Here is a 26,312-nt window from a genome sequence, read left to right on the forward strand (position 1 = left end):
GGCAAATTGTTTCGATGTAAAAATCATCTGTTGAGTCTAGGTCAACCAGGAGCTTTACCCCAAATGGATTAAAGGACAAGTAATGATTTTTTTTTTTTTGGGTCCGGTCATGGGGTCTGAACTCTGGGCCTGGGCACTGTCCCTCAGCTCTTCAGCTCAAGGCTAGCGCTCTACCACTTGAGCCACAGTGCCACTTCTGGCTTTTTTCGTTTTGCTTATGTGGTGCTTGGGAATCAAACCCAGGGCCTCAGGCATGCAAGGCAAGCACTCTACCACTGAGCCACCTTCCCAGCCCCAGGACAAGTAATGATGTAAAGACTGTTCCCTGACACCTTCAGTTAGCCCTGGGCTCCAACCCCAGCTCAGTGACTTCCCAGAAGTGGGACCTGCACAATTTACTTTCACTGAGTTTCGTTTACCTCAGCTCTAAAATACTACTGACCACCCCTTGCCTTTTTCCTCACCGCTGGTGTCTGTAGGTGTTGGATGAGGAAACTGCACAGCCTATTACTTCGGAGGCTGCCTTGACTTGAATCTGATCAGTGCCTGCTGGGGCCTGTGTCAAGCCTGGTGTGAGCAGAGTTACTTCCTTCTGCAAACAGACCTTTATGTACTCAGGACTTCTCTTAGCCTTTTCGTTTCACTTCCTAAGTTTCAGAAAAACTTCACTCTATTGGTCCTGTAGGGTCTGGCCTTGGACTTTCATCTTTTTCTAGTCATTTTTGAAATTTCAGGTCTTAACTGCTCCTTTCCCAGGAAAGTCACGTCCAGCAGCAAACATGGCCTGGATCTGAGTGTTGCACTTTGGCAGATTTCTGAAGGTGAACAGGCACCTGTTCCTGGAAGACGTTTCTTTTTCGTTTTTTTTTTTTGGTCTGGTCGTGGAGCCTGAACTCTGGGCCTGGGCGCTGTCCCTCAGCTCTTCAGCTCAAGGCTAGTGCCCTACCACTTAAGCCACAGAGCCACTTCCAGCTTTTTTCTTTTTTCTTATGTGGTGCTGAGGAATCGAACCCAGGGCCTCAGGCATGCAAGGCAAGCGCTCTACCACTGAGCCAACTTCCCAACCCAGATGTTTCTTTTTCTTTTTTTTAAAATAATTTTTACTTTATTATTAGTGACTGTCAACTGCTTTTTTAAGTTAATTTACTTTATTGTTATTATAAAGGTCATGTACAGAGGGATTACAAGAGTCAGATAATGAGAACATTTCCTTTCTTCTTTTTTTTTTTTTTTGTCGGTCGTGGGGCTTGAACTCTGGGCCTGGGCGCTGTCCCTCAGCTCTTCAGCTCAAAGCGAGCGGCTCTACCACTTGAGCTACAGCGCCACTTCCAGATGTTTCTTTTTCTAATCAGGTCTTTCTGTCAAAGATAGGTCATTGATGTTTCCACAGGCCGGAAGAGAAATGAACAAATAATCACCTGAGCAGCTAGGGATCCTTCCAAAACATCCTGCTTGTGAAAATCCATCAGTGGATTTCCATTGCCCTAAAGCTGAACTCACATTCATTGGTCTGGCATCTAAGGCCTTTCAAGTCTGACCCCAGCCTCTGTCTCCTTCCTCATTCCTCCACCTGGTGCTGCGCCTTCCATCTCCAGTCAGCTGGGCTGCTTGCCACTTCTGCAAGCCCCACTTCTTTACCTCCCTGCCTGTGCTTTGTGCTCCCTCCTCTGAAGCATTACCCTCGTCCCCCTTTCCCTACCTCTTCTGCTGGATTACTGCTTGGTGCTTCCATCCAGTTGTCACTCCAATTCACCAGCCCTTATATGTCCCTCCTTGATATCCTGTGACGGTCATCTGTTTACTTGCTTGTCTTCTTAGTCCACCACCACATTTTGTCTTGAGCTGGAAGCAAGGTTGAATGGTAGAGTGCCTGCTGAGCCAGTGCAAGGCCCTGAATTTTAACCCCAATACTGAAGAAAAAAAAAAACAACAACAAAAATGAAAACTCTGTCTGTAGCACCTAGTGAGGTATCTGTCACTGAGTCAGGCACAGTAAATATTTGGCAAGTAAACTGATCCTGCACTCTAATGTTTTGTCCATCCTCATGTCTTCCCAGAAGAAGGGATTGACTGTTCCTGAACTACTGTTGCTATCCCCAAAGTGCCTCAGGCCTTCAAAGAATAGGATTTGGAAAGGAGATAAACACTTAGTAATAGTGACTGACACTTACCCAGTTTTAGGAGGGCTTTGTATGTGTTGACTCTTGGTAGCCAGAAAAAAAAAAAAACCTTGTCCTTGGATTGTGTCCTGTTAGCTGATGGAGCTCACTGTGGCTCTAGACTTTCAAGCATCGTGCTCTTTGCATCCTCAGTCTTGGCCGTGGCTTTCACTAAGAATGTATCTAAGGTTGGGAGGCCCCTTCTAGTTAAGGTAAGCATGTGTCTGGTTGGTTCCATAGTCCCAGAGTTTATCAGCAATCAGGATGCCTTAGTTACTGTGTACCCTAAGCCAGAAGGTGGAAGTCAAGCATCAAAGGCTTTAAACCAACACTTCATTATTTGTTTTTTCAGCACTGAGTTCTGTAGAGTGGGAGATAGGTTTTTTTGTTGTTTTTTTTTTTTCTTGGTCATGGGGCCTGAACTCTGAGCCTGGGCACCGTCCCTTAGCTCTTCAGCTTAAGTCTAGCATTCTGCCATGAGCCACAGTGCCACCTCTGGCTTTTTCTGTTTATGTGGTGCTGAGGAATCGAACCCAGGGCCTCATGCATGCAAGGCAAGCGCTCTACCACTGAGCCACCTTCCCAGCCCCTGGAGATAGTTTTTTAATCACACTCGAATTGCTTTTAGGATTTTAATTCCACATTGAAGGTAGAATGACAGTTTCAGGAGAGCTATCTGTTGGATCTGCTTCTGTCTAAAAAAGATCATTCTTTGATCTTGAAGAATTGAGTTGCTAGATGTTGAGACAAAAAGAGACTTCTCAAGATCAGCACTCATTCAGTCACAGTCCATTGAGACCTGATAGTGACTGGCAGTGGGTTATGTCAATAGGTAAAGAAGCCAGACTGCTTCTTTATAGGGTTGCTTTCTCCTGGGGAGAGAAGCAAGGTGAAAATGAAAAACAAATGCAGTGATTAGAACTGACAAGTCATGGAGAAAACAAAAGGTGTAGCAGCCAGAGCCTATTCAAATATGAGTCCAGGGCCAGGCACAGTGACACATGCCTGTGATCCCAGCCACTCAGGAGACAATGATCACAGGATGCAGATTTGAGGCTAGCTTGAGCAAAAAAATAGCAAGAACCACCTTTTAACCAATAAGCAAGGTGTGGTACATACCTAATATCCCAGCTACAAGGAAAGTACAGGTAGGAGGATCAGTGTCTAAGGCTGACCTGGATAAGAACACAAGACCATATCTGAAAAATAATTAGAACAAAAAAAAGGGGTTGGAAGACATAGTTTTTTGTTGTTGTTGTTTTTGTCAGTCATGGAGCCTGAACTCTGGGCCTGGGTGCTATCCCTGAGCTCTTCAGCTCAAGGCTAGCACTCTACCACATGAGCCACAGTGCCACTTCTTTTTTCTGTTTATCTGGTGCTGAGGAATCGAACCCAGGGCCTCATGCATGTGAGGCAAGGTACAACTGAGCCACCTTCCCAGCCCCAGAATACATACCTTTTAAGGTAGCATACTTGCCTAGTAAGTGCAAGGTCCTGAGTTCAAACCCCAGTACCCCTTTAAAAAAAAATAAGTGTACTATAACACCTTCAAAAAACTGTAAGTCTGATGTAGATTCTGATCTGCTCAGAATCTCCCCTGTGAGGATGCTAGGTAACCCAGAGTAAAAACCATCATCCTTACTTGACTACAGGCCCCTCCCTTCTCCTCTGGCCACATACCCATTGCCACCTCCCTGCTCATTTAGCTGCAGTTGCCTCAAACCTGCCGGATAGGCTTCCATCTTTGGCCTTACTGCTTTTCTTTCCATTTTTCTCTTTTTCAGTGTCAGGGCTCAAACCCAAGGTCTTATACATGCTAAGCACAACCCCTAAGCAACACCCTATCTCTAGCTTTTTTTTTTTTTTTTTTTTTTGGCCTGGCAGGCTTTTCCCTGGCGTTACTTGTCAACTTCTCAAAGAGACCTTCTGTGGCCACCCTACTTAATGTCAACCTCCGTTCCCCTGCCCCATGCTTCCTATCCTCCCCTTATCTCTTTGTCTGAAAAGCATTTATGAGATACTGCATATTTTACTTATGTTGCTTATCGGTCCACCATAAGGTTAAAATTCCTTGAACAGACGGATTTTTGTTTCACTGCTGTGTCCCCACCACATACAACAGCTTCTGGTCCGTGGAAGACATTAAGGAAATATATGAAAAATAAAAATACTAGGAGGTGGGGACAGACTCCCTTCTTAAGATAAGTGTCTGTAAAGTGATGTCATCTAAGCTGAGATTGGAAGGATAAGTTCCAGCAGCCCCACAGAGGATAATCCAGGCAGGATGGACAAGAGCAGAGTAGTGAGAACAAGGCACTTACAGGACATAGGGCCTGCAGGGCTGGAGCAGGCTGTAGTAAGCTGGCTTCACTCAAGGAGTGACCTGAACATTTCCCCCGTTTCAAATTGTACCTCCTCATCTACCCTTTTCCTTTTTTTATCATGTATGTACCCTTCCAATTATTGGCTGGTACTTTCAAATTCAATATAGTCAAGCAGCAAGCCAGAGCCCATGTACTCTGATCCTGGCAGACCCAGTGAACTAAGCACTAGGAAACAAGTGTTCTATAGCTGAGGTTGAAGTTTTTCCCAAGCAGAGTTGAGGACTAGTCATTAAAATATTTATTAAGCACCTGCTATTTGCCTGGTACGCAATTAGGAGGTAGGAAGGAATACAGTAGTTAACAAAACAGGCAAAGTGCTTGTTCTCATGAGTTTGTGCTGTAGAGGGAGAAAAATGAACACATCTTAGGGATGAAACCAGAGGTCATCATGTTGACTGAAACAGTCACACTCAAAGACAAATTACATGTGTTTTTGCTCATAGATTAGACCTGAAAAAATATATAATAATATGACATGATTGCAAAAAAAGGACTACTCTTGGAGAAGAAAAAGGGGGAGAAGGAAAGGTGAATATGATCAAAGTACTTTATGTATGTGTATGAAAACAGTATTATAAGCCCTACTAAAAACTGTTAAAAAGGAGGAGGAGAGAGGAGTTAAACAGCAATAGAGCTAGGCACTGGTGGCTCATATCTGTAATCCTAGCTTCCTCAGGAGGCTGAGATCAGAGGATTGAGGTTCAAAGCCAGCCTGGGCAGGAAAGTCTGTAAGTCTGTGAGACTCTTTTCCTGCAATTAATCACTAGAAAACCAGAAGTAGAATCATGGCTTGAAGCGGAAAAGCTCAGGGACAGCTCCTGGGCTCTGAATTCAAGCCCCACAACCAAAAAGAAATAAAGAAAGAAAGAAAAAAAAGAAACAGTAATAGAGTTGGGGTTAATTTGATCAAAGTACTAAAGTATATAGATTGTAAGTACTTTGAAGGATCAAAAGAGGAACACAGACTAGGAAAAATAAGAGAAGAGAATTAGAGGGATATACAGTTCTAAATGAAGTGGTCAGAGAAGGCCTCAGTGAGATGGTGAGGTTTGAGCCAAGACTTAAAAGAAGTGAGAATCACCAGGTGCTGAGGGCTTACACCTGTAATCCTAGGTCAAGATCTAAAGGATCAAGATTGTAAGCTATCCCAGCCAGAATAGTCTGTGAGACTCCAGCTCCAAAATAACAAGAAAATGCCATGCTGTAGGTGTGGCTTAAGTGGTAAATGGCTAGCCAAATAAGCAAGCTGAGCAAGTGTGAGGCCCTAAGTTCAAACCTAGTACTGAAAGAAAAAAAGTGAGAATCTGAGCCATGAAGCTATCTGAAGATAGAGCTTTCCTGGCAAAGTGAACAGCATGTACAAAGGCTCTGTGGAAAAATGTCCATTGTGTTCAAGGATCAGCAAAGATGCCCATGTGCCTGGAGCTTAGGAAGTGCTGGGGAGTTTGAAGAAGTAGTGGTGGAGTGGGTTACATCCCACCCAGGGCCTGGTATGGACTTGAGCTTTTACTCTGAGTGAGACAGGGAGCTGTTGAAGGACATTGGAGGGGTACCACTGTCTTAAACTGTAATGGAATGATTCTGGCTGTTGCTGAGGTGTGCTGTCTCTGGAACAGTATAAAAACAATCTCAATGGGAGATGGTGGCATAAATCAGGTTGTGATGGAGTTAGGAGAGGCCCCTGTGTGCATTCTGGATTAATTTTGAAGGTACTGTCAGGATTTGCTGAGGGATGGGTGGTGGGTATGTACTCAAGGGTGACTGAGGTTGTTAGCCTGTGGGACCTGGTAAAGATGATGTTGGGCTGGGTGCTGGTGGCTCATGCCTGTAATCCTAGCTACTCAGGAGGCTGAGATCTGAGGATTATGGTTCAAAGCCAGCCCAGGCAGGAAAATCCGTGAGACTCTTTATCCCCAATAAACCACCAAAAAACTGGAAGTGTGGGCTGGGAAGGTGGCTCGGTGGTAGAGTGCTTGCCTTGCATGCCTGAGGCCCTGGGTTCAATTCCCCAGCACCACATAAGCAAAAAGAGAAAAGCTGGCTCAAGTGGTAGAGCGCTAGCCTTGAGCTGAAGAGCTGAGGGACAGCGCCCAGGCCCAGAGTTCAGGCCCCACGACCGGACCAAAAAAAAACCCCAAAAACTGGAAGTGTCACTTTGGCTCAAGTGGTAAAGCCCTTGCCTTGAGCTGAAGAGCTCAGGGACAATGCCCAGGCCCAGAACTCAAGCCCCATGACCAACAAAAAAAATTTTTTTTAAAGATGATGTTGGCAGTACCTAGATGATACACACTACAGAATGAGCAGTTGGGGAGAGAGTGCAGCTGGAGGTCAATTTTTGTTTTGTTCAGTTTGAACCACCTGCTGGTCACAGAGACATTAAAGTGGAGCAGTCAGTTAAGCAGTTTGAGTACAGGAGCCAGGAATTGAGGGAGGTTAGGTTGGGATGTAAAGCTGTGGGTTGTCAGTATGAAGATGATACTTAAAGCCATGACCCTGGGCTGGGCGCCGGTGGCTCACGTCTGTAATCCTAGGTACTCTGGAGGCTGAGATCCAAGGATCACATTTAAAGCCAGCCCAGGCAGAAAACTCCAGGAGACTTTTTTTTGGTTGGTCATGGGGCTTGAACTCTGGGTCTGGGCCCTGTCCCAGAGTCCCACACCATGAGACGTTTATCTCTAATTGACTACTCAAAAACTGGAAGTGGCGCCGTGGTTCCAGTGATAAAGGACTAGCCTTGAGCACAGAGGCTCAGAGCTAGTATAGTGCCCAGGCCCTGAGTTCAAGCTCCACAACCGATGACAGAAAAAAAAAAAAAGCCATGGCACTGGATGAGATCACCAGAGGCAAAATGTGTAGATGAAAGAAATACCAGGCTGAGTTCTGGGGTTCTCTCGATTTGAAGAAGTGAAAGAGAACAGGAAACAGAGAAAGCCTAGAATGTTGGGGTAGGAGGGAAAGCAGAAAATGGGGTCTCCAGGAATCCCAGAAAAGAAAGAAAGCATTTCAGGGGGGAGGGGGGTAAACAGCAGTCTTGGTGCTCTAGGTGTCACTTATGTGATAGACCTTTGCATCTTCTTCTGCAATGTCCAGCAACATAGCCTGACATCCAAGACTGCTTGAACCTCCTCCTCCCTTCCCTTACCTCATCACTCCTTTCCTCTTCCAAGGCCAGGCTGAGCATGCTTCTGAGCATGCAGGCATGTGTGGGCCTTGGCTGTAGCTACCATGAGAATGAAATGAGACAGAGGCTATAAATCATTCAGTATCCAGCCTGCTCCCCAGCGGTGACACCACAGGCTTCAGGTCCCCACCTTGTTATACTGGTATCTTATGGGTGTGCTCTGTGCTACCCTTGTACCTCCCTTTCTAAATCTGACCCATCTTGCCATGCCCAGCCAATTCATATGTGAACTCCCATGGTGTTCCACCTGCCTCAAAACAAAAACCCTGCTCAGAGCCTTGGTGGCATCTATCTGCAGGGCAGGATCACTCTTTTGACCATGGGTCTACAAGAGCCATGGTGGGGAGACTGTCCTTCATTTACTCTGTTGCTTCTGTGTGGGGCACAGTTCCAGCAGGCAGCAGGCAGCCCTGCACATGGAGTGGAAGACTGTGAGAACTACAGTTCTCCACCGAGTGTCCCATTGCCCAGGTGGGAAAACAGCCCCTGCAGCCTTGTTCTTTGATCTTGGCCTCCCTTCTTACCTTGTTCTGGTATTGCCTAGAAGAAGCCACCCTTAGCCCTTTTTTTCCCTTACAAATAAAGAAACATTCCTTTTTTTTATCTTCTCTTTCTTTTTTTTTTATTGAGTTAACATGTATTTGTAATACGAGGGGGTTCAATGTGTCATATTTCCATACGTGAATAGTATACTATTCATCCCCCTCCACCATATTTTCATTGCTCCTCCTCCTCCTCTCCCCTTGTCTTTTTCTCCACAGCAAATATTTCCATACATTATTGCTTGTAGGTTAGTTGACAAACTGGCACCTACTTAGCATGAGGTCCTGAGGACTTGGTGAGTGCTGGCTGATTTGAAAACATTCTCTTACATGTGGCATTTGTCTGACTTTGGTTCTTTTCATTTTGAGGTCTTTAATTGTTAGCGGGACTCAGGAGACTGATTTTGATTAATCAATTTTCATCCAACTCTCAAAAGGCCCATTAACTTGGCAGGCTTGTCCTAGGCTTTCACTAGACATATTACCAAATACCAAACTTGATGTTCTTGTTGTTCAAGGTAGATGGGCTGGCCCTAAAATAACCTGCCATTCAACATCTGAGGGGCTGCAGGATGTGTGGCAACCTGCTTCTCATACTCTAGCCTGGAGCCGGTGTGTTTCTGCCAGGCTTCATTCAGAGAGGAGTAGCCTTGCCTGGCAGAGTGGGACCAAGTTATTGTGAGGACTAAATACAAAGCTCTTTACTAGTGTGTCTCCCATGGTTCAGGTTCATTTGCCTCGGCTACCACCACCACCTTGACAGAAGAACATAGCTTGTTTTCTCAGTTTGCTTTCTCTGAACTGACTTGAAAGAGCCTGTCTTTATAACCATACTGACTCAAAGAGAAAGTCTGAAATGTGGTTTCTCTACTACTGACTCACCTTCTAACCATCAAGTTGGTCTAACCTGCCTTGCTGTCTGTTAAGTGAACTTTAGTACTCCCCTTTGAGTAGCCTTTTCCTTTTTTGGCAGCGTTGAGGTTTGAACTTGTGTCATTGCATTTGCCAGGCAGGCACTTAACCATTTGAGCTCCCAGCTGGTTTTGGTTTGCAATTCTGTTCATGCCAGATAGCAGGATGAAAGGTATATGCCACTGGCAAAATGCCAGCTACTAGTTGAAATGGGGTCTTTCTAGCTTTTGCAGATCATGAACCCTGAGCTTCCCAATGTTAACTCCCAGTTAGTTGAAGTTACACACATGAGCATGTCTTTAAAAATACGACAGCTGCCTTGGAATGTAGCTCAGTGGTAGAGTACTTGCTTAACATTGTGAGTCCTGGGTTCCATCCTCCGCCCTACAAAAAATAAGTAAATAAAAAGAGATTCTCGGACAAGTGAGGAGTGGTAAGTAGTCATCATCTCATCAAGCTCTAAGCCTCATGGGGGCAGCACAATAGGCCATGGCTTATGGTAGTGGACGTTGTGAGATGAACCGACTCTGTCCTTGAAACAAGGTAAAAGCAGACCACATGGGATGATAAGAGTATGATAAAAACCATCCTGACCACCTATTTTCTTCCTTACCATACTGTTCCCTTACCTACCAGCCTATTCTCTTCCTTAGCCACCTCCTTCCCCTCCCTTTTTCCTTCCCTCCCTCCTTTCTTTCCTTTATTTTTTTAAACAGTGTCTTGCTTTGTAGCCCAGGTGAGCTTTCAACTTGTAATCTTCTTGCCTTAGCCTCTTGAGTGCTGGGATTACAAGTGTGATCCCCACATCTGGCTTAACTTAGTCCTGACTCTCCTTGAGTTCATCCTATACTGCTATCCTGCACCTGCCTGAAGCAGGTTTCTGAGTAGTTGTTGATCAGGGCAGGGGTTAACAGTCAAAGCTCCTAACAGAGACCTTCAGGGAGTGGTTTTCCTTGCATGGATGTCTTTGCATTCAGAGAGGAGTTGTGGCAACTGGATCAGACCTGGTCAAGTCTTTTTCTGAGCTTTCTTTCCTGCGCTGTTTCTCTGGTTGTTCTCATAACACCTATTGGCTCCCTTGTTGATTCACCAGAGGCCTGCATTGTTCAGAGCATGAGCCAGCAGAGCCAGCCCCACATTTGTCAGCCCAGTGCAGAGCTTGCCTGAGCTGTGCTGACAAGAATCCCTGCTCTATGGTTAGGCAGGTGGCTCAGTGGTAGAATGTTTGCCTAGTGTGCATGAAGCCCTGGTTCGATTCCTCAGCATCACGTACACAGGAAAAGCCACTATGTCTCAAGTGGTAGAGTGCTAGCTAGCCATGAGCAAAAGAAGCTCACAGTCACTACTGTGCCCAGGCCCCTGAGTTCGAGCCCCAGGACTGGCAAAAAAAAGAAGAAGAATGGTGATAGACTTGAAAAACCAGCAATTTAGTTGGACTTTTACTTTGTGAGTATTTTCCCAGGGTCGCTCAGCTGTTGGAAGCAAAGCCAGACTTCTTGGCAGCTATACTGGCACTGAATCAGTCTTGCCATTTGCTGTGCTGGCTGAAAGTTAACTGCAAAGCTTTACATTCCTGATCTGCAGTTTTCACTTTCTGTTATTTATCTTGATCAGTAACGGACCCTTGATTTGGTGACTTTCTTGAGAATCTACCTTTTCATTCATTGTGCCAACAGACATTTTTTTGAACTGTTGGAATGTGCCAGGCATACTGCCAGTCACTAAGTTGAAGCAATACACAGGACAGATCTCAAATTAGAGGTGTGGGGAGAGCTTGGAGAAGTATGAGGCACCATTGAGGCTAATGTCAGGGGGCTGCTGCCTCCTGCACACAGAGGCTTCTCTGGGCAGCAGAGTCTGTGCTGAGGCTAGAGAATGAGCAAAGAAGGGAATGGTGTTTTCAATAGATGCAACCTTTCTTCTTTTAGACCTGGTAACACACAGAGAAAAATTTCTAAGTTATAAGAGGAGGAATGATGAACAATCTCTTACCTCCCTTTTTTCTGGAGGAATCCTGTTAATATCTCATGCTCACCTTTTTTTTTTTTTTGTGGGCTTAAACTCAGGACCTTGTTCTTGCCTCTTCTGTTTATTCTAGAACTTAATATAAATGATATAAATGAAGTCCCTGATGTGTGTTTTTTGCATTTCTTCCTTTGGTTTTCTGTGGTGATGAGGATTGAACGCATGGCTTCATGCGTGCTAAATGTACATTTTATCCCCCCACTACACTCCAGCCCCAATTACATTTATTTTTAGTGAGCTTTCCTCATTGTCCCATATCAGAAGGCACTGGTGAAGTACAGACAGCAGCAGGAGAAGATGGAATTGTAGAGGTTAACAGTTCTTAAGACTGTACTTTTTTTTTTTTTTTTTTAATCATGGGGCCTGAACTCTGGGCCTGGGCACTGTCCCTCAGCTCTTCAGCTCAAGGCGAGCGCTCTACCACTTGAGCTACAGCGCCACTTCCGGTTTTCTGGTGGTTTATTGGAGATAGGAGTCTCAAGGTCTCTCCTGCCCGGGCTGGCTTTGAACCGCGATCCTCAGATCTCAGCCTCCTGAGTAGCTAGGATTACAGGCGTGAGCCACCAGCGCCCGGCCCCTGTAATCTTTTTTAAAGTTATTAGTAGTAGCAATTTTGAGATTCTGGAGAACAAGTTGAAATGTATTCAGTATTTTCTTAGATTTTTATTATCCAAATTGACTTTTTAAGTGGTAGGGTGTTTGCCTAGCACACATGAAGCCCTGGGTTTGATTCCTCAGTACCACATAAACAGAAAAGGCTGTAAGTGGCGTTGTGGCTCACATGGTAGAGTACTAGCCTTGAGCAAAAGAAGCTCAGTGTCCAGGCCCTGAGTTGAAGCCCAAGAACTAGCAAAAAAAAAAAAAAATTATACATAGATATATGAAGTCTTGAAATTTTTGAGGACTTGTTAAACGCAGTCCTAACTTTGGTGGCTGAAATCCAAACTTGGTAGATAGCAGTATTTTCATGAGGTTGTTTTTGTTTTGCTTCGCTTTTCTTCCTAGGACCTAATTTTTCTGTTTTGATCACATTCCATTTTTTTTCTTGGGTTGTGTAGATTCTCACAAAGATTTATCATCTAGCGAGCTTAAAGCAACTATATCTGGGGTCTTCTTGCTCAGTTCCTTTAAGTCTAAAAGGAGGTAAGAGGAACTATTTCAGAGATGGAACAGTGAAGTATTAGTATTGTATAGGCATGACGCATCAACTTGAATGGGACACAGCAGGGACAAAAACAGAGGAACACCTTCTGTTAGCTTTCCCCTGCTAGCCTCTTGAGGCCTTCCTTGGCCTGGAAGTGATTAACTTAAAGGGTTCATGCCCAGAATTCTCACTCCTTAGCAAGTGACTCGTCATACTGCCCAAAGCACTTTCTGACCAAGATGGTCCCTGTAAGCATTGCCACTTCCAAAGACAAAGCCCAAACCCTGGACTTTCTTGCTTAACTTGCCACCTACTTTCAAGGAAAAGGACTTAACCCCTTTGTCATCCCTGTAGTAGGGATGCAGTGCCTGGCAGCAACTCACCAGGGCCTGGAAAAGCATGTCTTCCCAGGACATCTGCAAGCCCCACCTAGTACTGAGCGACAGAGTTTTCCCCATTCCTGCAGAGAGAATGCAGAATTGCTCTTGAGCTGGCATCCAAGAGACAAATAACACAAGCAAACTCATAACAGAAAAAAGGATGCAGAGAGAAGGCGCCCTTCAGTAGGTGCCCGAGGTGTGGGGGAACTTTCCCAGTGGTGGGCTTTGCTGTTTTTAAATCTGGGCTTTGGTATAGCTTTCCAAAGCATTCTTTGCCCAGCATTCCCTTGCTCCTCTCATTTGCTGGATAGGATCACCTTCAGAGGGATACGATTTCTGCATCATCAGTCCTGTGGGGCCCTCTGCAGAGGGATCTGCAGAGTAGACACCGCAGAGGTCAGCAGCAGCCCACGCTGGCAGCTCAGGCTATGCAGTGTCCATGAGCACCTGAGGTGCCTGCCTGTCAGCAGCTCTACTGGCTTGATGAGCTGACCCTGCAGCTCTGTCTGGCTTCACCCCCTACTCCTCAACCCAAGCAGGGGACTATGTGGTCCTGGCTAGTCTTGAAATCTTGGGCTCAAGCAAATCCTGAGGATCTGGAACACAGCTGCACACTGCCACACCCGTTTTATTCTCCCATAAAAGATCCCTTAAAGCCCACCCCGCCTCCTGGTCAGTAGTGTAAAACACCCTTGCTGCTAACAGGTTATATTGTGGCCTCCAGATACTGTGTTGTTCCTACTACAGAGGAGGAATATACTCCTGACAGCTTCCTATGGTTGGGGAAGAAAGGACTCTGGAGAAGCCCTGAAGTTCTTCCTCACCCCACCCCACCCCCATCGTGAATCTTAAACTCTGGGCTTGGGTGCTGTGCCTCAGTTCTTCAGCTCAAGGCTAGTGCTTTGCCTCTTGAGCCACAGCACCAAGTCTGGTTTTCTAATGATTTATTGGAGATAAGAATCTCATGGACTTTTCTGCCCGGGCTGGCTTTGAACCACAGTCCTCAGATCCCAGCCTTTTGAGTAGCTAGGATTGCAGGTGTGAGCCACTGGTGCTTGTTTACTCTTATTTCCTTCTAGATTCTGGGTGGATTTGTTTGCTTTTTTTATTATTTTTTTTTAAATAAGGTCTTACTATGTGGCTGGCCTTGAACTCATCATCCTTCTGGCATTATAGGCCTGTACCACCACACCTGGCTGTTTCCTTTTAAGATTTAATGTTGGAGGGGTATGTGTGTTACTTTCTGTGGTTCTTTGAGTTTTAGCTTCTGTCATTCCTCTTTATAGATTAAGTTGTCCTTGAGAGCCAGGCACTGGTGGCTCACAACTATAATTCTAGCTGCTCAGGAGGCTGAGATCTGAGGATCACAGTTCAAAAGCCAGCCTGGGCAGAAAAGCCTATAAAACTTTTTTTTTGGTCTTGGGGTTTGAACTCTGGGCCTGAGCACTGTCCCTGAGCTCTTCAGCTCAAGCCTAGTACTCTACCACTGAGCCACGGCACCACTTCTTGTTTTCTGGTGGCTCATTAGAGATAAGAGTCTCATGGACTTTCCTGCCCAGGCTGACTTTGAACCGTGATCCTCAGATCTCAGCCTCCTGAGTAGCTAGGATTACAGGTGTGAGTGTTGGCAATATTTATTTATTTATTTATTTATTTATTTTGCCAGTCTTGGGGCTTGAACTTGGGGTCTGGGCACTATCTCAGAGCTTCTTTTGCTCAAGGCTAGCACTCTACCACTTGAGACACAGCACCACCTCCAGCTTTTTCTGTTTTTGTGGTACTGAGGAATTGAACCCAGGGCTTCATGCATGGTAGGCAAGAACTCTACCACTAAGCTACCTTCCCAGCCTTTAAGGTATAGCCCAGGCTGACGTAGAACTCATGATCCTCTGCCTCATCCTTGTTGTTTACTGGCGTGGGCCACCATGGCCAGCACCTGTAAAACTCTTATCTCCAATTAACCACCAGAGAGCTGTGGCATAAGAGATAGAGCACCAGTCCTGAGCCAAAAAAGCTAAGGAAGAATGCCCTGGCCCTGAGTGCAAACCTCAGTAATAGCACACATGCTCAAAAAAAGGTTAACCTTGAGAACAGGATGTCCTATTTTGCATACATTTTTTCCAGTTGTGCTCATGTTTGTAATTTCTTGAGCCTTGCAGCTCTTTATGATATCAGAAGTATCTTGTTCTCCCAGCCCTTAGAGCTCCTTAGAACATTCTTAAAGCTTTATAAAGAACCTCTAAAGTAAGCACCTGTGAATCACAACCTGAGGGTTGATCCTCAAAGCCAGCCTGAGCATTCAAATCCAGGAGCCTTTCCTCCATTTAGCCAGCAAAAAGCCAGAACTGGAGGCATATCTCATGGTAGAATGTCAGCTGTTGGCACAAGAAAGCCAAGTAAGAACACAAGGTCCTGAGTTTAAGCCCCAGTATTGGCAAATACACCACACACACACAGACTCACACACAGACACAGACACACACACAGCCTTCTGGATTGGTGATGGTTTTTGGGGGAAGTGGTTTCATGTATAAACAAAAAATAATTAACCTAGCAAATATAAGGCAAAATTCAATCCCCAAGACCACCAAAATAATTGTTTCAGTTAATTCCTATTGAAAAATAAATGCTAACTCATTACATAACAGAGCCCTCTGAGCAGGCTGAGCTTCCCGAGATCTCCACTGGCCCCTTTTCATTTCTTTCAACTAACGTCAATTGAACACTTGCCATATGCAGAGCTGTGAGCAGGGCCATGTGGTCTATTCTCCCTTTGTGGTTCTGTCTGGAGCCCTGGCTCATACTGTGGGGACTGGCAAAGTAGATGCCCCACTGCGCAACTTGTACCATCAAATGCAGCAGTCTCCTCTGAGATCCCTTTGCAGGACTTACATCATTAAACAAGGCTGTCTTCTCTGCTCTTTCCTGCAGCTCCCATTGCAAAAGGCCATCCACCTTTCCCACTTTGCAAAGCAAGAGGAAAATGGCATTGTGTCCTTTTTTTTTATCCTGATTATCAGCAGTCTTTCTTCCTTTATTCTGTCAGGGTCCACAAAGGACTCAAGGCAACCTCAGACAGCCCATGCTTGTTTCCCATTGATTACTGAAACAAAGAATCAGCTAGGGGGATATCTTCATAAATATTAGCCAGTACAAGCCAAACCTGGAGAAACAGTTGTGCTGAAAAAATTGCTACCTTGGTTTGTTTCCAGGGAATATAAATTGACCCATCCTGTGTTGCACAATTTCATGTTGCCCCTGCATAGCAAGTGCAAAGGAGATGTGTATGAGCTGTGCATGGTGGCTCATTCCTGTAATCCTTGCACTCAGGAGGCTGAGGCAGGAGGATTTCAGGTTTAAGCCTTCCTGGGAAAGGGCAAGTTAGCTCCAAGACAGCTTGAGTTACATAATGAGACTGTGTCTCAAAAAACTAATTGGGATTGGGAAGGTGGCTCCGTGGTAGAGTGCTTGCCTTGCATGCATGAGGCTCTGGGTTCGATTCCTCAGCACCAAATAAGCAGAAAAAGCCTGAAGTGGCACTGTGGTAGAGTGCTAGCCTTGAGCTGAAGAACTGAGGGACAGAGTGCAGGCCTTACAACCAACCAAAAAAAAAAAATCAACTACAACAAAAACAGCCAAAAAGGTGTTTATGATACAAAGGAAATTCATTACATGGCATGGCATACCATGAGAAGATAGTACTTAGCTATCTAAGGGGCAGGGGACCACAAGTATATATAATTATTAAACAGTCCTGGTCAAAGTGTGGACCTGGTTGATCATTATTTTAGTTATCAGCACTGGTCAGGATAGACAAGTTATCATTTGCTTAAAGGATAGTCTCCTAAGGAGGCTCTATTGTTCCTTAAGGGTTGTTATGGTCTCTGGCCATTTTAAAGATGTTACCCTCCTGGATTCCAAGGTGAGTGCAAGGTGATTTCAGAGAGAATGGGCTTAAAGCAAAGATACTTTAAAAATGGGGGCAGGTATGTCAAGCTTTACCTGTTTTTTTATTTTAGTACATTCATGGTCCCATGTAAGGAGTAGTGTTTTTCAGCAAATTATTCTTTTTTTGGGGGGGAGGGGTCCGGTTGTAGGGCCTGAACTCTGGGCTTGGGTGCTGTCCCTCAGCTCTTCAGCTCCAGACAAGCTCTCTACTGCTTGAGCTACAGCACCACTTCTGGTTTTCTAGTGGTTTATTAGAGATAATAGTCTCACGGACTTTCCTGCCCAGGCTGGCTTTGAACTGTGATCGTCAGATCTCAGCCTCCTGAATAGCTAGGATTACAGGCGTGAGCCACTGGTGCCCGGCTTAGCAAATTATTCTTCATACCCTCTTCTTTCTCCTCTTCTTCCTTTTTCTTTCCTAACTTGCTTCCTTTTTTTTAAAGACAGTCATGTGCCATCACACCTGTATACAGGTAAATTGGAAGTTTTTTTGGTCTGATCCCTTAGCTACCATCCTCCTTCTCAGATGGATGAAACAGAATCCCCTCATCTATAGAACATAGCACTGTGCTGAGACGATGTGACTGAACAAGTTACATGACATCTTCAAGCCTGTTTCCTCGTGTGTATGATGGAGTTTACAGCCATTCATCATTCTAATGACGGGAGTGAACGAAATAATACCTAGAAACCCCTGCCTTTAATAGAGACTCAGAACATGATCACTTCTTAATAAATCTCAGAATACTATCTCAGAAGCCTCTGCCATGTATTGTAGGGGCTTGATCCTTTTATCTTTTATCTGTTGGTCCCAAAAAGCTATTGATGTAGTAGACACTTACTAAGTGCTTTTTGAGTGAAAGAGGAGAGCTTAGTACTATTGTACTTCACATAATGAGTTTTCCATTGGGCAATGAAAGACACCTTGAGGGACTGGGAATTTGGCTTAGTACTAGAGTACTTGCCTAGCATTCATGAAGCCCTGGGTTCGATTCCTCTGTACCACATAAACAGAACTGGTGCTATGGCTCAAGTGGTAGAGTGCTAGCCTTGAGCTCAGGGACAGTGCTCAGGCCCTGAGTTCAAGCCCCAGGACCAGCATTAAAAAAAAAAAAAAAGTTTGGTACAACTTGTGAAGAGAAAAAACCTGTCTCCTCATCTTCCCCAAGCTCATTGGCACTTACAGGGTGCTAATAGGACCTCCTGACTCTTCAGGATAAATCCTGTGTGTGATGCCTTTAGAACTGTATAGGGGGGGCTGGGAAGGTGGCTCAGTGGTAGAGCACTTGCCTTGCATGCATGAGGCCCTGGGTTCAATTCCTCAGCACCACATAAGCAAAAAAAAGCCGGAAGTGGCGCTGTGGCTCAAGTGATAGAGCACTAGCCTTGAGCTGAAGAGCTGAGGGACAGCGCCCAGGCCCACAACCGGACCCAAAAAAAAAGAAGAAGAAAAAAAAAAAAAAACAGTGTAGGGCGAGGTGAGCAGTACCAAGGAGCTGCTGGACTGTGGTATAAGTGGCTTTTACTCTGTGGAGACTCAGATGACCCAGGCCCTTTGTTCAAGCCCCAGGACTGGCACATACACACACACTCAAAAAAAAAAAAAAATTATCCTCCAGGGCTGGGAAGGTGGCTCAGTGGTAGAGTGCTTGCCTTGCATGCCTGAGGCCCTGGGTTCAATTCCTTAGCACCACATAAGCAAAAAGAAAAGCCGGAAGTGGTGCTGTGGCTCAAGTGGTAGAGCGCTAGCCTTGAGCTGAAGAGCTGAGGGACAGCGCCCAGGCCGACCGGACCCAAAAAAAAAAAATTATCCTCCAAAATCTGACCAGCCATAGTCTAATATGTCATTTGCGTGGGAAAGATAAACTGCTATCTTCCCCTGCCTCATGTGTGCTAAATGCCCTTCCTCTTCCCGCTTCTGCTCATCCTAACTGAAAATTGAACAGAACACAGCTCAGAGTCACCCCTCTCTGTCTTGCAGAGTCCGGCCACTAATAAGGAACCAAAATGACTGACTCAAAATACTTCACCACAACTAAGAAAGGTACTGTGTTTTCATTCTGGGTCTGTCCTATTTGCCTTGCTTGACCCTTCTGAGTGCTTTCTGGAGAGCTGGAGCAGGAATAGGGTGAAGACCAGAAGGCACTAATGAGAGCGGCCTAGAGCTTCTTTACCTGTGGATCCAGAACCTTGAGTTGTTGCTAGTGTAAGGAATTGATTGATTGCTCCTTTTAGAGCTCAGGAACGGAAAGGTAGGTATCAGCCTTAAGTGTGGGAAAAAGCTTTTCCCCTTTTTCTTCCCTGTAGTTTAAAAATGTTTGACTATAATGGGCTTCTTTTCTCTTTCTCCCCCTCTCCCTCTCTCCCTTCTCTTTTCTCCCTTTCCCTTTCCCTCTGTCCCTCTCCCATATCTTGGGGCTGGAATTCAGGACTTAGGCACTGTCCCTGAGCTTTCATATTCAAGGCTAGCACTCTACCACTTGAGGCACATATCTACTTTATGCTTTTTGGTGTTTAATTGGAGATCAAGGTCTCATGGACTTTCCTTCCTGGGCTAGATTTGAACTATAATCCTCAGATCTCAGCCTCCTGAGTAGCTAGGATTATAGGCATGAGCCACCAGCACCTGGCTTCTTTCTCTCTTTTGGGGAGGCCTGGACAATTAAAAACAAAAGGAAGTAGAGCTGTGGCTCAAAGAGGTAGACTGCTAGCCTTGAGCAAAAAAGCTCAGAGACAGCACCCAGGTCCTGAGTTCAAGCCCCAGGACTGTCACAGAAACAACAAAAACACCATATACTACTATCAGCAACCCCAGATTGCAGTGCATGCGTGTACACTATTGAGTATATACTTGGTCCTCATGGGTGAGCACTTTTTTTTTGAAAAGTTCTCATCCTGTTTTTCCTTTGACATTATCATAAATATTTCCAAGCAGTTCCAATGACTGGTATTAAGTTAACTAAGTTTGCCCCAATAAAATGTGCTAAGCGCTGGGAAGGTGGCTCAGTGGTAGAGTGCTTGTCTTGCATGTATGAGGCCCTGGGTTTGATTCCTCAGCACCACATAAGCAGAAAAAGCCAGAAGTGGAGCTATGGCTCAAGTGGTAGAGCACTAGCCTTGAGCTGAAAAGCTGAGGGTCAGCGCCCAGGCCCAGAGTTCAGGGCCCACAACTGGCAAAAATAAAAAAATTAAAAAATAAAATAAAATGTGCTAAGCTAGGCTTATTTTGTTGGATATTTTGGTTCCTTTTGTTTTTAAGGAAATGGAAATGTTGTGACTGACAAATGTTCTTTAACCCTCTTTAGCTTAGAACTGCAAGATGTACAGATTCCTCCTGGCTCTATTGAGCAATATCCTGAGTGGCCCTTTCTCAAGGCTGTGCTAGATAATGGTTCTTTATTAACCATTTAGCTGTTTCTCAAGTCTCTAGTCTCAGTTCTATAGTGAGCACTATATTATTCAGTCATGTTTTCTTTTTTCTCATTGTAAGTCCACCTAGAACTTTGACAGCACTTTTCCCAACTTAATAGTCCTTCTTTACCTCCACCTCAAGAAAATTGAGCTGGACACTGGTGTCTCACATCTGTAAATCATGGCAGGAGGTTGAGATCTGAGGATGGCAGGTCAAAGCCAGCCCAGACACGAAAGTCTGTGAAACTCTTCAATTAACCACCAAAAAGCTGGAGGTGGAGTGGTAGCTCAAGTAGTAGAGTGAAAAAGCTCAGGGAGGGGTTGGGAAGGTGGCTCAGTGGTAGAGCGCTTGCCTTGCATACATGAGGCCTTGGGTTTGATTCCTTACCACCACATAAGCAGAAAAAGCTGGAAGTGATGCTGTAGCTCAAATGTAAGAGCACTAGCCTTGAGCTGAAATGCTGAGGGACAGTGCCCAGGCCCAGAGTTCAATTCCCTACTACCAACAACAACAACAAAAAGCTCAGGGATAGCACTGCACACAGGCCCTGAGTTCAAGCCCCAGTACCATTGCCAGAAAATAAAATAATAATAATAATAGTAATAGATCTTGAGAAGAAAACTTGGGGCTTCCATTCTACCAAAGACAACTCAATAGCAGCAGCAGCTACTCTTAATACAGGCCACCCAGTGCCAGGCTCCAAGATGAGTGTTCACTTCTGTGTATAGTGCCCAAGCAAGAGGTGGAGGACAGGCAGGGTAACCGGTTCAGAGAGGCAAAGGATCATCTGGGATAGGCCTAAGCCTAAGGACTTAGAGCATGAGCTTCAGAGGGAGCAGGTAGGGTTTTGCACTTTTGCCCTCTCCCCTGCTAGTTGCATGTACATTATTGGACCTTTTACAGCCTCCATTTGCTCATCTGTCAAATGGGGAATGCAGAGTTTGTGTGAAAGTAATGAGGGAGGAGATGTGATGCCAGCTCAGAGAAAGGCTCAGGAAATTCCCTAGCCTGTTAGCTGGTTCTGATTATCTCCACAGAGCAACCTCACTTCCTTGTTTCCTTTGTCCGAATCATCAAGTTCTTAAGAACAATTTATTATATACTAGAGCCCTCATGGGACATTTGAATTCCCATTTCCACCATTTCCAAGCTTAGCAACCACTTGTCACTCAGGAAGTGAAACCCTGAGCCAGCTGTTTGAGCTTGTGGTCCTAGGAAAACAGGAAAGACGTATGGTATTGATCAAATCCTGCTTCCCCTCAATCCTTGAGAACCCAGAGTTTATCACACTCAGCCTTTAGAGTCTTTTTTTTTTGGGTCCAGTCATGGGGCCGGAACTCTGGGCCTGGGCACTGTCCCTCAGCTCTTCAGCTCAAGGCTAGCACTCTACCACTTGAGCCACAGCGCCACTTCTGGCTTTTTTCTTTTTGCTTATGTGGTGCTGAGGAATCGAACCCAGGGCCTTGAGCATGCAAGACAAGCGCTCTACCACTGAGCCACCTTCCCAGCAAGCTTTTAGAGTCTTTACAGTGAAAAAGCTGAAGACAGCTTTGCTTTTTTTTTTTTTTTTTGGGTCAGTCATGGGGCTTGAACTCAGGACCTAGGCCTAGTCCCTGAGCTCTTTTGCTCAAGGTTAGCACTCTGTCACTTAGAGCCACAACTCTACTCCCTCAGGACCTTGCACCACCACCACGACCACTATAGTTCCTATTGCTTCAATTCAACATGGCCTCTAAGCTTCCATCACTGCAATTCCTCTCCTAAGCATCCCTCACTGTTGCATGTCCCACCCAAAGCTAGGGGTCTTACGCTACCTTCTGTCTCCCCCTAGTTCTTTGAGAAGTTAGGGCAGGCATTTGTCCCCTGACAGGGGATAAGGATGGACTCTTCATGCTTGCCTCCTTTTCTTAGGAGAGATCTTCGAGCTGAAGGCCGAGCTCAACAGTGACAAGAAGGAAAAGAAGAAGGAAGCAGTAAAGAAAGTGATTGCATCAATGACCGTGGGCAAAGACGTCAGGTGTGCAGGTGTAGGACAAGTGGCTGCTGGACACTGGCTGATGGGAGGAAGTCCTCGATTGGGTCCAGTTGGGATCTCTCCTTTAGGGCCATCTAGGGACCCATGCCTCCTCATACAGCTCCTTTTGTGAGCCCCTGTTCCAAACAGAATGCTTTGTTTCACAAAAGTCACAAGCTCAAATGCCAGTGGCTCTGGCAGTCACAAAACAAATGAAGCAGATGGGTTGAAAAAGTAGTGGTGGTAGTGTATGTGTCAGGGACCCTCTCAGAAGCTCCAGAGAGTTGCCGCTGCTGGAGATGATGACCCAAGTATGGCCAGCTCTTAAAAAGAATGGGAAATGTGGATTTTTTTGTTTGGTACTCCCTGATTGAAGTTTCCAGACAACATTAAATTTATACACATCCCTGCAGATTGGATTTCTCTGACTTGTTGTTGTTTTGCAACTGGCAGCTGGAGCAGTAGGCGGGCTACTGCACCTTCACTCAAGCGTTCCTGACACCTGGAATGCCCATGACCAGCTTGCTCTCCCATTGCTTAAAGCCCACCCAACACCTGGCTTCTGTTGCCTTCCCTCATCACGCCAGCCTGCTCCCCTGAAGTCAGCATTTGTTCTCTGTTCCTTCACCTAGCACAAGTCTAGACAGTTCTCATGTTTAGCTGCCCATCAGATTGAGAAGTCCCCAAAGACAGGGATGGATTTTATGCCAACTCAATGTTTGCAGTGCTTGAGAATCTGCAGAGTACTTTCAGATACAATTTCTCAGTAGTTCTTAAATTCCCATCGTAGGCAATGATGTTTTACTACCAAAGAAACATGATAAAAAGTGAGGGAAATGACTGCCTAACAGTCCCATGGCTAATGTCAGAACTTGGATTCAGTCCCAGGAACTTAAGTGTCATCTTTGCCTCAGCGACCTAAGATTTATGTGGGGCAGCTCTCCACCCAGGACCTGCCTGTCATACCATCCCACTGCTCCAGACTTTCCCACGGTTGCCCACCCCGGGCTAGCCCAGGCAAGGCCCTCCTGCCACAAACTCAGGAGAAACAGCAGAGACCTGCTGAGGACACTCACAGAAGGATTGGGTATCTGATGGAAAACTGGCCTCCTTCCAAGACCAATTCCTTCCACTAGCATACTGCAGTCATCTCCTCACAGAGGAAATGTCTTTGTTCTTCCACCTCAAAAGAGCTTCCTTTGCTGGTGCAGAAGGTCCCAGAGAGCAAGTCAGGTTCCTCAGTACTTCCTCCTGCCCCCCACCCTTCTTCCTGGTGTGTCACCTCCCAAGGTGACACCTCTCCTTTAGCTTCAAAGACACTGCCCACTGGGGCTTGGGAAGTAAGAATCAAGAGGGGAGGTGATAGTTCAGAAACAGAAGATTGGTCTCTATATTTCTCAGCTCAAGAGGGCCTGAGACCCTCTAGGACCCTTAGATACCATCTTGGGAAGAATTCCATCCAGGATAGCAGGAGTCATAAGTCAGACCTGCCTCCTCAGACAGGTTGACATTTCTGATCCGCAGTATTATCTTCTTGCTATTAGACTAAGTATGTTAAGCCCTTAGCACCAAGCCTTTACTGAACATCCCTCCTTCAGGCTGTCCTCTACTAACTCAGCTTTGACCTTCTAGTGCCCTCTTTCCGGATGTGGTGAACTGCATGCAGACAGACAACCTGGAACTGAAGAAGCTGGTGTACCTGTACTTGATGAACTATGCCAAGAGCCAGCCTGATATGGCCATCATGGCCGTCAACACCTTTGTGAAGGTGACTAGGAGCTCAGTGGGAGGGGGGACAAGGGTTGCCCACTGCTGCGAGCCAAGGTCCTTGGGCCTAGGATTGGGATGCTGAGGCTCCTTTCCAGACTGTCAGACTGTGTCTGCCTGCACAGGCTGATGGCCAGTTCCTCCAGCAGAGGGCTCCCTATCTTCCCAGAAACTTGGCTGGCTTTTGCGCTGTCTTTGCCAGAGCAGGATTCAGCAAGTGTCTTGAGAGTAGCTCTGTGCTTCTTCCAGATTACCCCCTCTACATTTTCTGTCCCCAGATGAGGATCCAGCTTACATATGGAAAACAGAGTTCTAGTACTAGGCAGCTGTGGGTTTAGATCACGAATCTGCTCTGTGACTTTGGGTGATTTCCCATCTTCCCCAATAGCCTCAGCTTCCTCACCTGTGGAACAGGGCCACAATTGTAATCTGCTGTGAGGATTAGTAAGACAGTGTGCAGATCCCCTGCCATGGTATTTGGTGACCGCTCAGTATCCATCACCTGCCATTTACTTGGGTTCTACTGACCGTGGGAGAGCTGCAAGCTAGGAAGAATAGGAAGCCATAGGTAGCTCATCTGCCCTGCCCTGGCCAATGGCTGGTTCTCCTCAGGACTGTGAAGACCCCAATCCCCTCATTCGGGCCCTGGCAGTGCGGACCATGGGCTGCATCCGAGTCGACAAGATTACAGAGTACTTATGTGAGCCACTCCGGAAGTGCCTGAAGGATGAGGATCCATATGTGCGAAAGACAGCAGCTGTGTGTGTCGCCAAACTCCATGACATCAATGCCCAGCTGGTGGAAGACCAGGGCTTCCTGGACACCCTTAAAGACCTCATCTCTGACTCCAACCCCATGGTAAGCCACTGCCACTCACCATGCCACCTCCTCTGCCTCCTGGGTTGTGTGAGGAGACCTTGGCTTGACTGTCAGCCTGGGTACCCCCAGTTCCTAGAAGTCAGAGTCCCACTGAGTTGCTAATTGTTCCTTGCCTTGTCATAGTTCAGGAATGGTCTCCGCAGGGAACTAGGCCTGAATTCCCTTCTCTGACTTTCTAGTGAGTTGTGTGTCCTCAGGCTTGCTGACCTTCCACAGCTTTCTTCCTCATTAGTAAGAAGGGTCACTTGCTTTATGGCTGCCTGGAGTGCTAGGAAGTGCCATGCCTGGCCTGGCATACAGTATGCATCATTGTTAGCGCCCTCTTCCCCTTCCAGTCACTGTCGTTGTGATGATCTTGTCACCAAAACATCTGAGTGTGATATTCTGAATGTGTGGCTCTTTTCCTTTTCCTTAACATCTTTGCAGAAAGTAAGGGGTCACCCTTGAAGTAGCATACTGTGGAAGGCAGGACACCAGGACATGTTGGGAGGTAGCCTGGGCTCCATCCATGATGATGGCAGCATTTTGCAAGGCACCTTGGCCAGGGTCTATTTACAATGAAGCGCATGCCAGTAGTGTGGCATCACACACCTATGATCCTAGTACTCAGGAAGCTAAGTGAGAAAGGTTGCGAGTTTGAGGCCAGCCTTAGCTACATAGGAAAATATTCTCTCAAGTGTGTGTGTGTATGTGTGTGTGTGTGTGCGCGCACGCGCATATATGCACACTGTTACAAGGACTTGAATTCAAAGCCTTGGTTTTTTTCCCACTTGAGCAATACCTCGAGTCTAGGTTTTTTTTCCTTTTTTGACTTGTAAATTAGAAATGGAATCTTTTTCTGTCCCGGCTAGCTTGGAGCCTCAGCAGCTTCCTGTGTAGCTAGAATTACAAGTGTGAGCCTGAGTGCATCTGGCTCAAAAAAGCTTTTCATAAAAACACAAAAAAACAACCTTTGGCCCAACCCTCCCTTCTCTGTATTCCATAGAAACCCTCATCACACAGACATCCTAAGTTGTCATAGGGAAAAGTGTAAGACCTTGCAGACCACATAGAAGGAGCTGCCTGGTAGCAGTGCAAGTGGGTTCCAGCACAGAGTGTCACCCCACACGCCTGTCTGTGCCCCAGGCATCTGCTCCCAGCGGCCTTACGGGAATCTGCAGGGATCTTCCAGCTCTGACAGCATGTTGACAACTACAGAAATAAGCTGCTATACCTGGTAGTGGGGCTGTCGTGTTGACATCAGGGATGGTTCCCCTTGGCAGGCGTCTGGAGCTGGGCCTTCCTTGGCTTGTTTCTTCCATTTTTGTTGGTGATGATGGTGGTGGTGGTGTTTTTTGGTGATGTTAGGGTTTCAACTCGTGACCTCATTTGCTAGGCAAGTGTGAGGCCCTGAGTTCTACCACTTGAACCAAGTCCCTAGCCCTTGTGATTTTAGTTTGCTTTTCAGATAGTCTCTCAGGCCAGCCTGAGCTGGCCTTAGACCATGATCCTTCTACCCTGCCTCCATACCTAACATTTTTGAAATGGTATCTCAAACACTTTGCTAGAGGCTAGGGCAGTGGCTC

At 46.0% G+C, this 26,312-nt stretch overlaps 1 protein-coding gene across 2 annotated transcripts in view; it reads left to right on the forward strand.

Moving 5' to 3' along the window:
• Ap1b1 (adaptor-related protein complex 1, beta 1 subunit) overlaps positions 1–26,312 on the forward strand; it is a 50,814-nt gene that overhangs the window by 1,737 nt on the left and 22,765 nt on the right. For both annotated transcript variants that reach the window (XM_013014402.1, XM_013014403.1), the window contains exons 2-5: positions 18,657–18,719; positions 21,999–22,104; positions 23,734–23,869; positions 24,481–24,726. In XM_013014402.1, the coding sequence (XP_012869856.1) occupies positions 18,683–18,719; positions 21,999–22,104; positions 23,734–23,869; positions 24,481–24,726 (525 nt within the window). In that variant the 5' untranslated portion in view covers positions 18,657–18,682. The remainder of the gene's footprint in view (positions 1–18,656; positions 18,720–21,998; positions 22,105–23,733; positions 23,870–24,480; positions 24,727–26,312) is intronic.

This window comes from Dipodomys ordii, unplaced genomic scaffold, assembly GCF_000151885.1.
Source record: "Dipodomys ordii isolate 6190 unplaced genomic scaffold, Dord_2.0 Scaffold23, whole genome shotgun sequence".
Taxonomy (NCBI): domain Eukaryota; kingdom Metazoa; phylum Chordata; class Mammalia; order Rodentia; family Heteromyidae; genus Dipodomys; species Dipodomys ordii.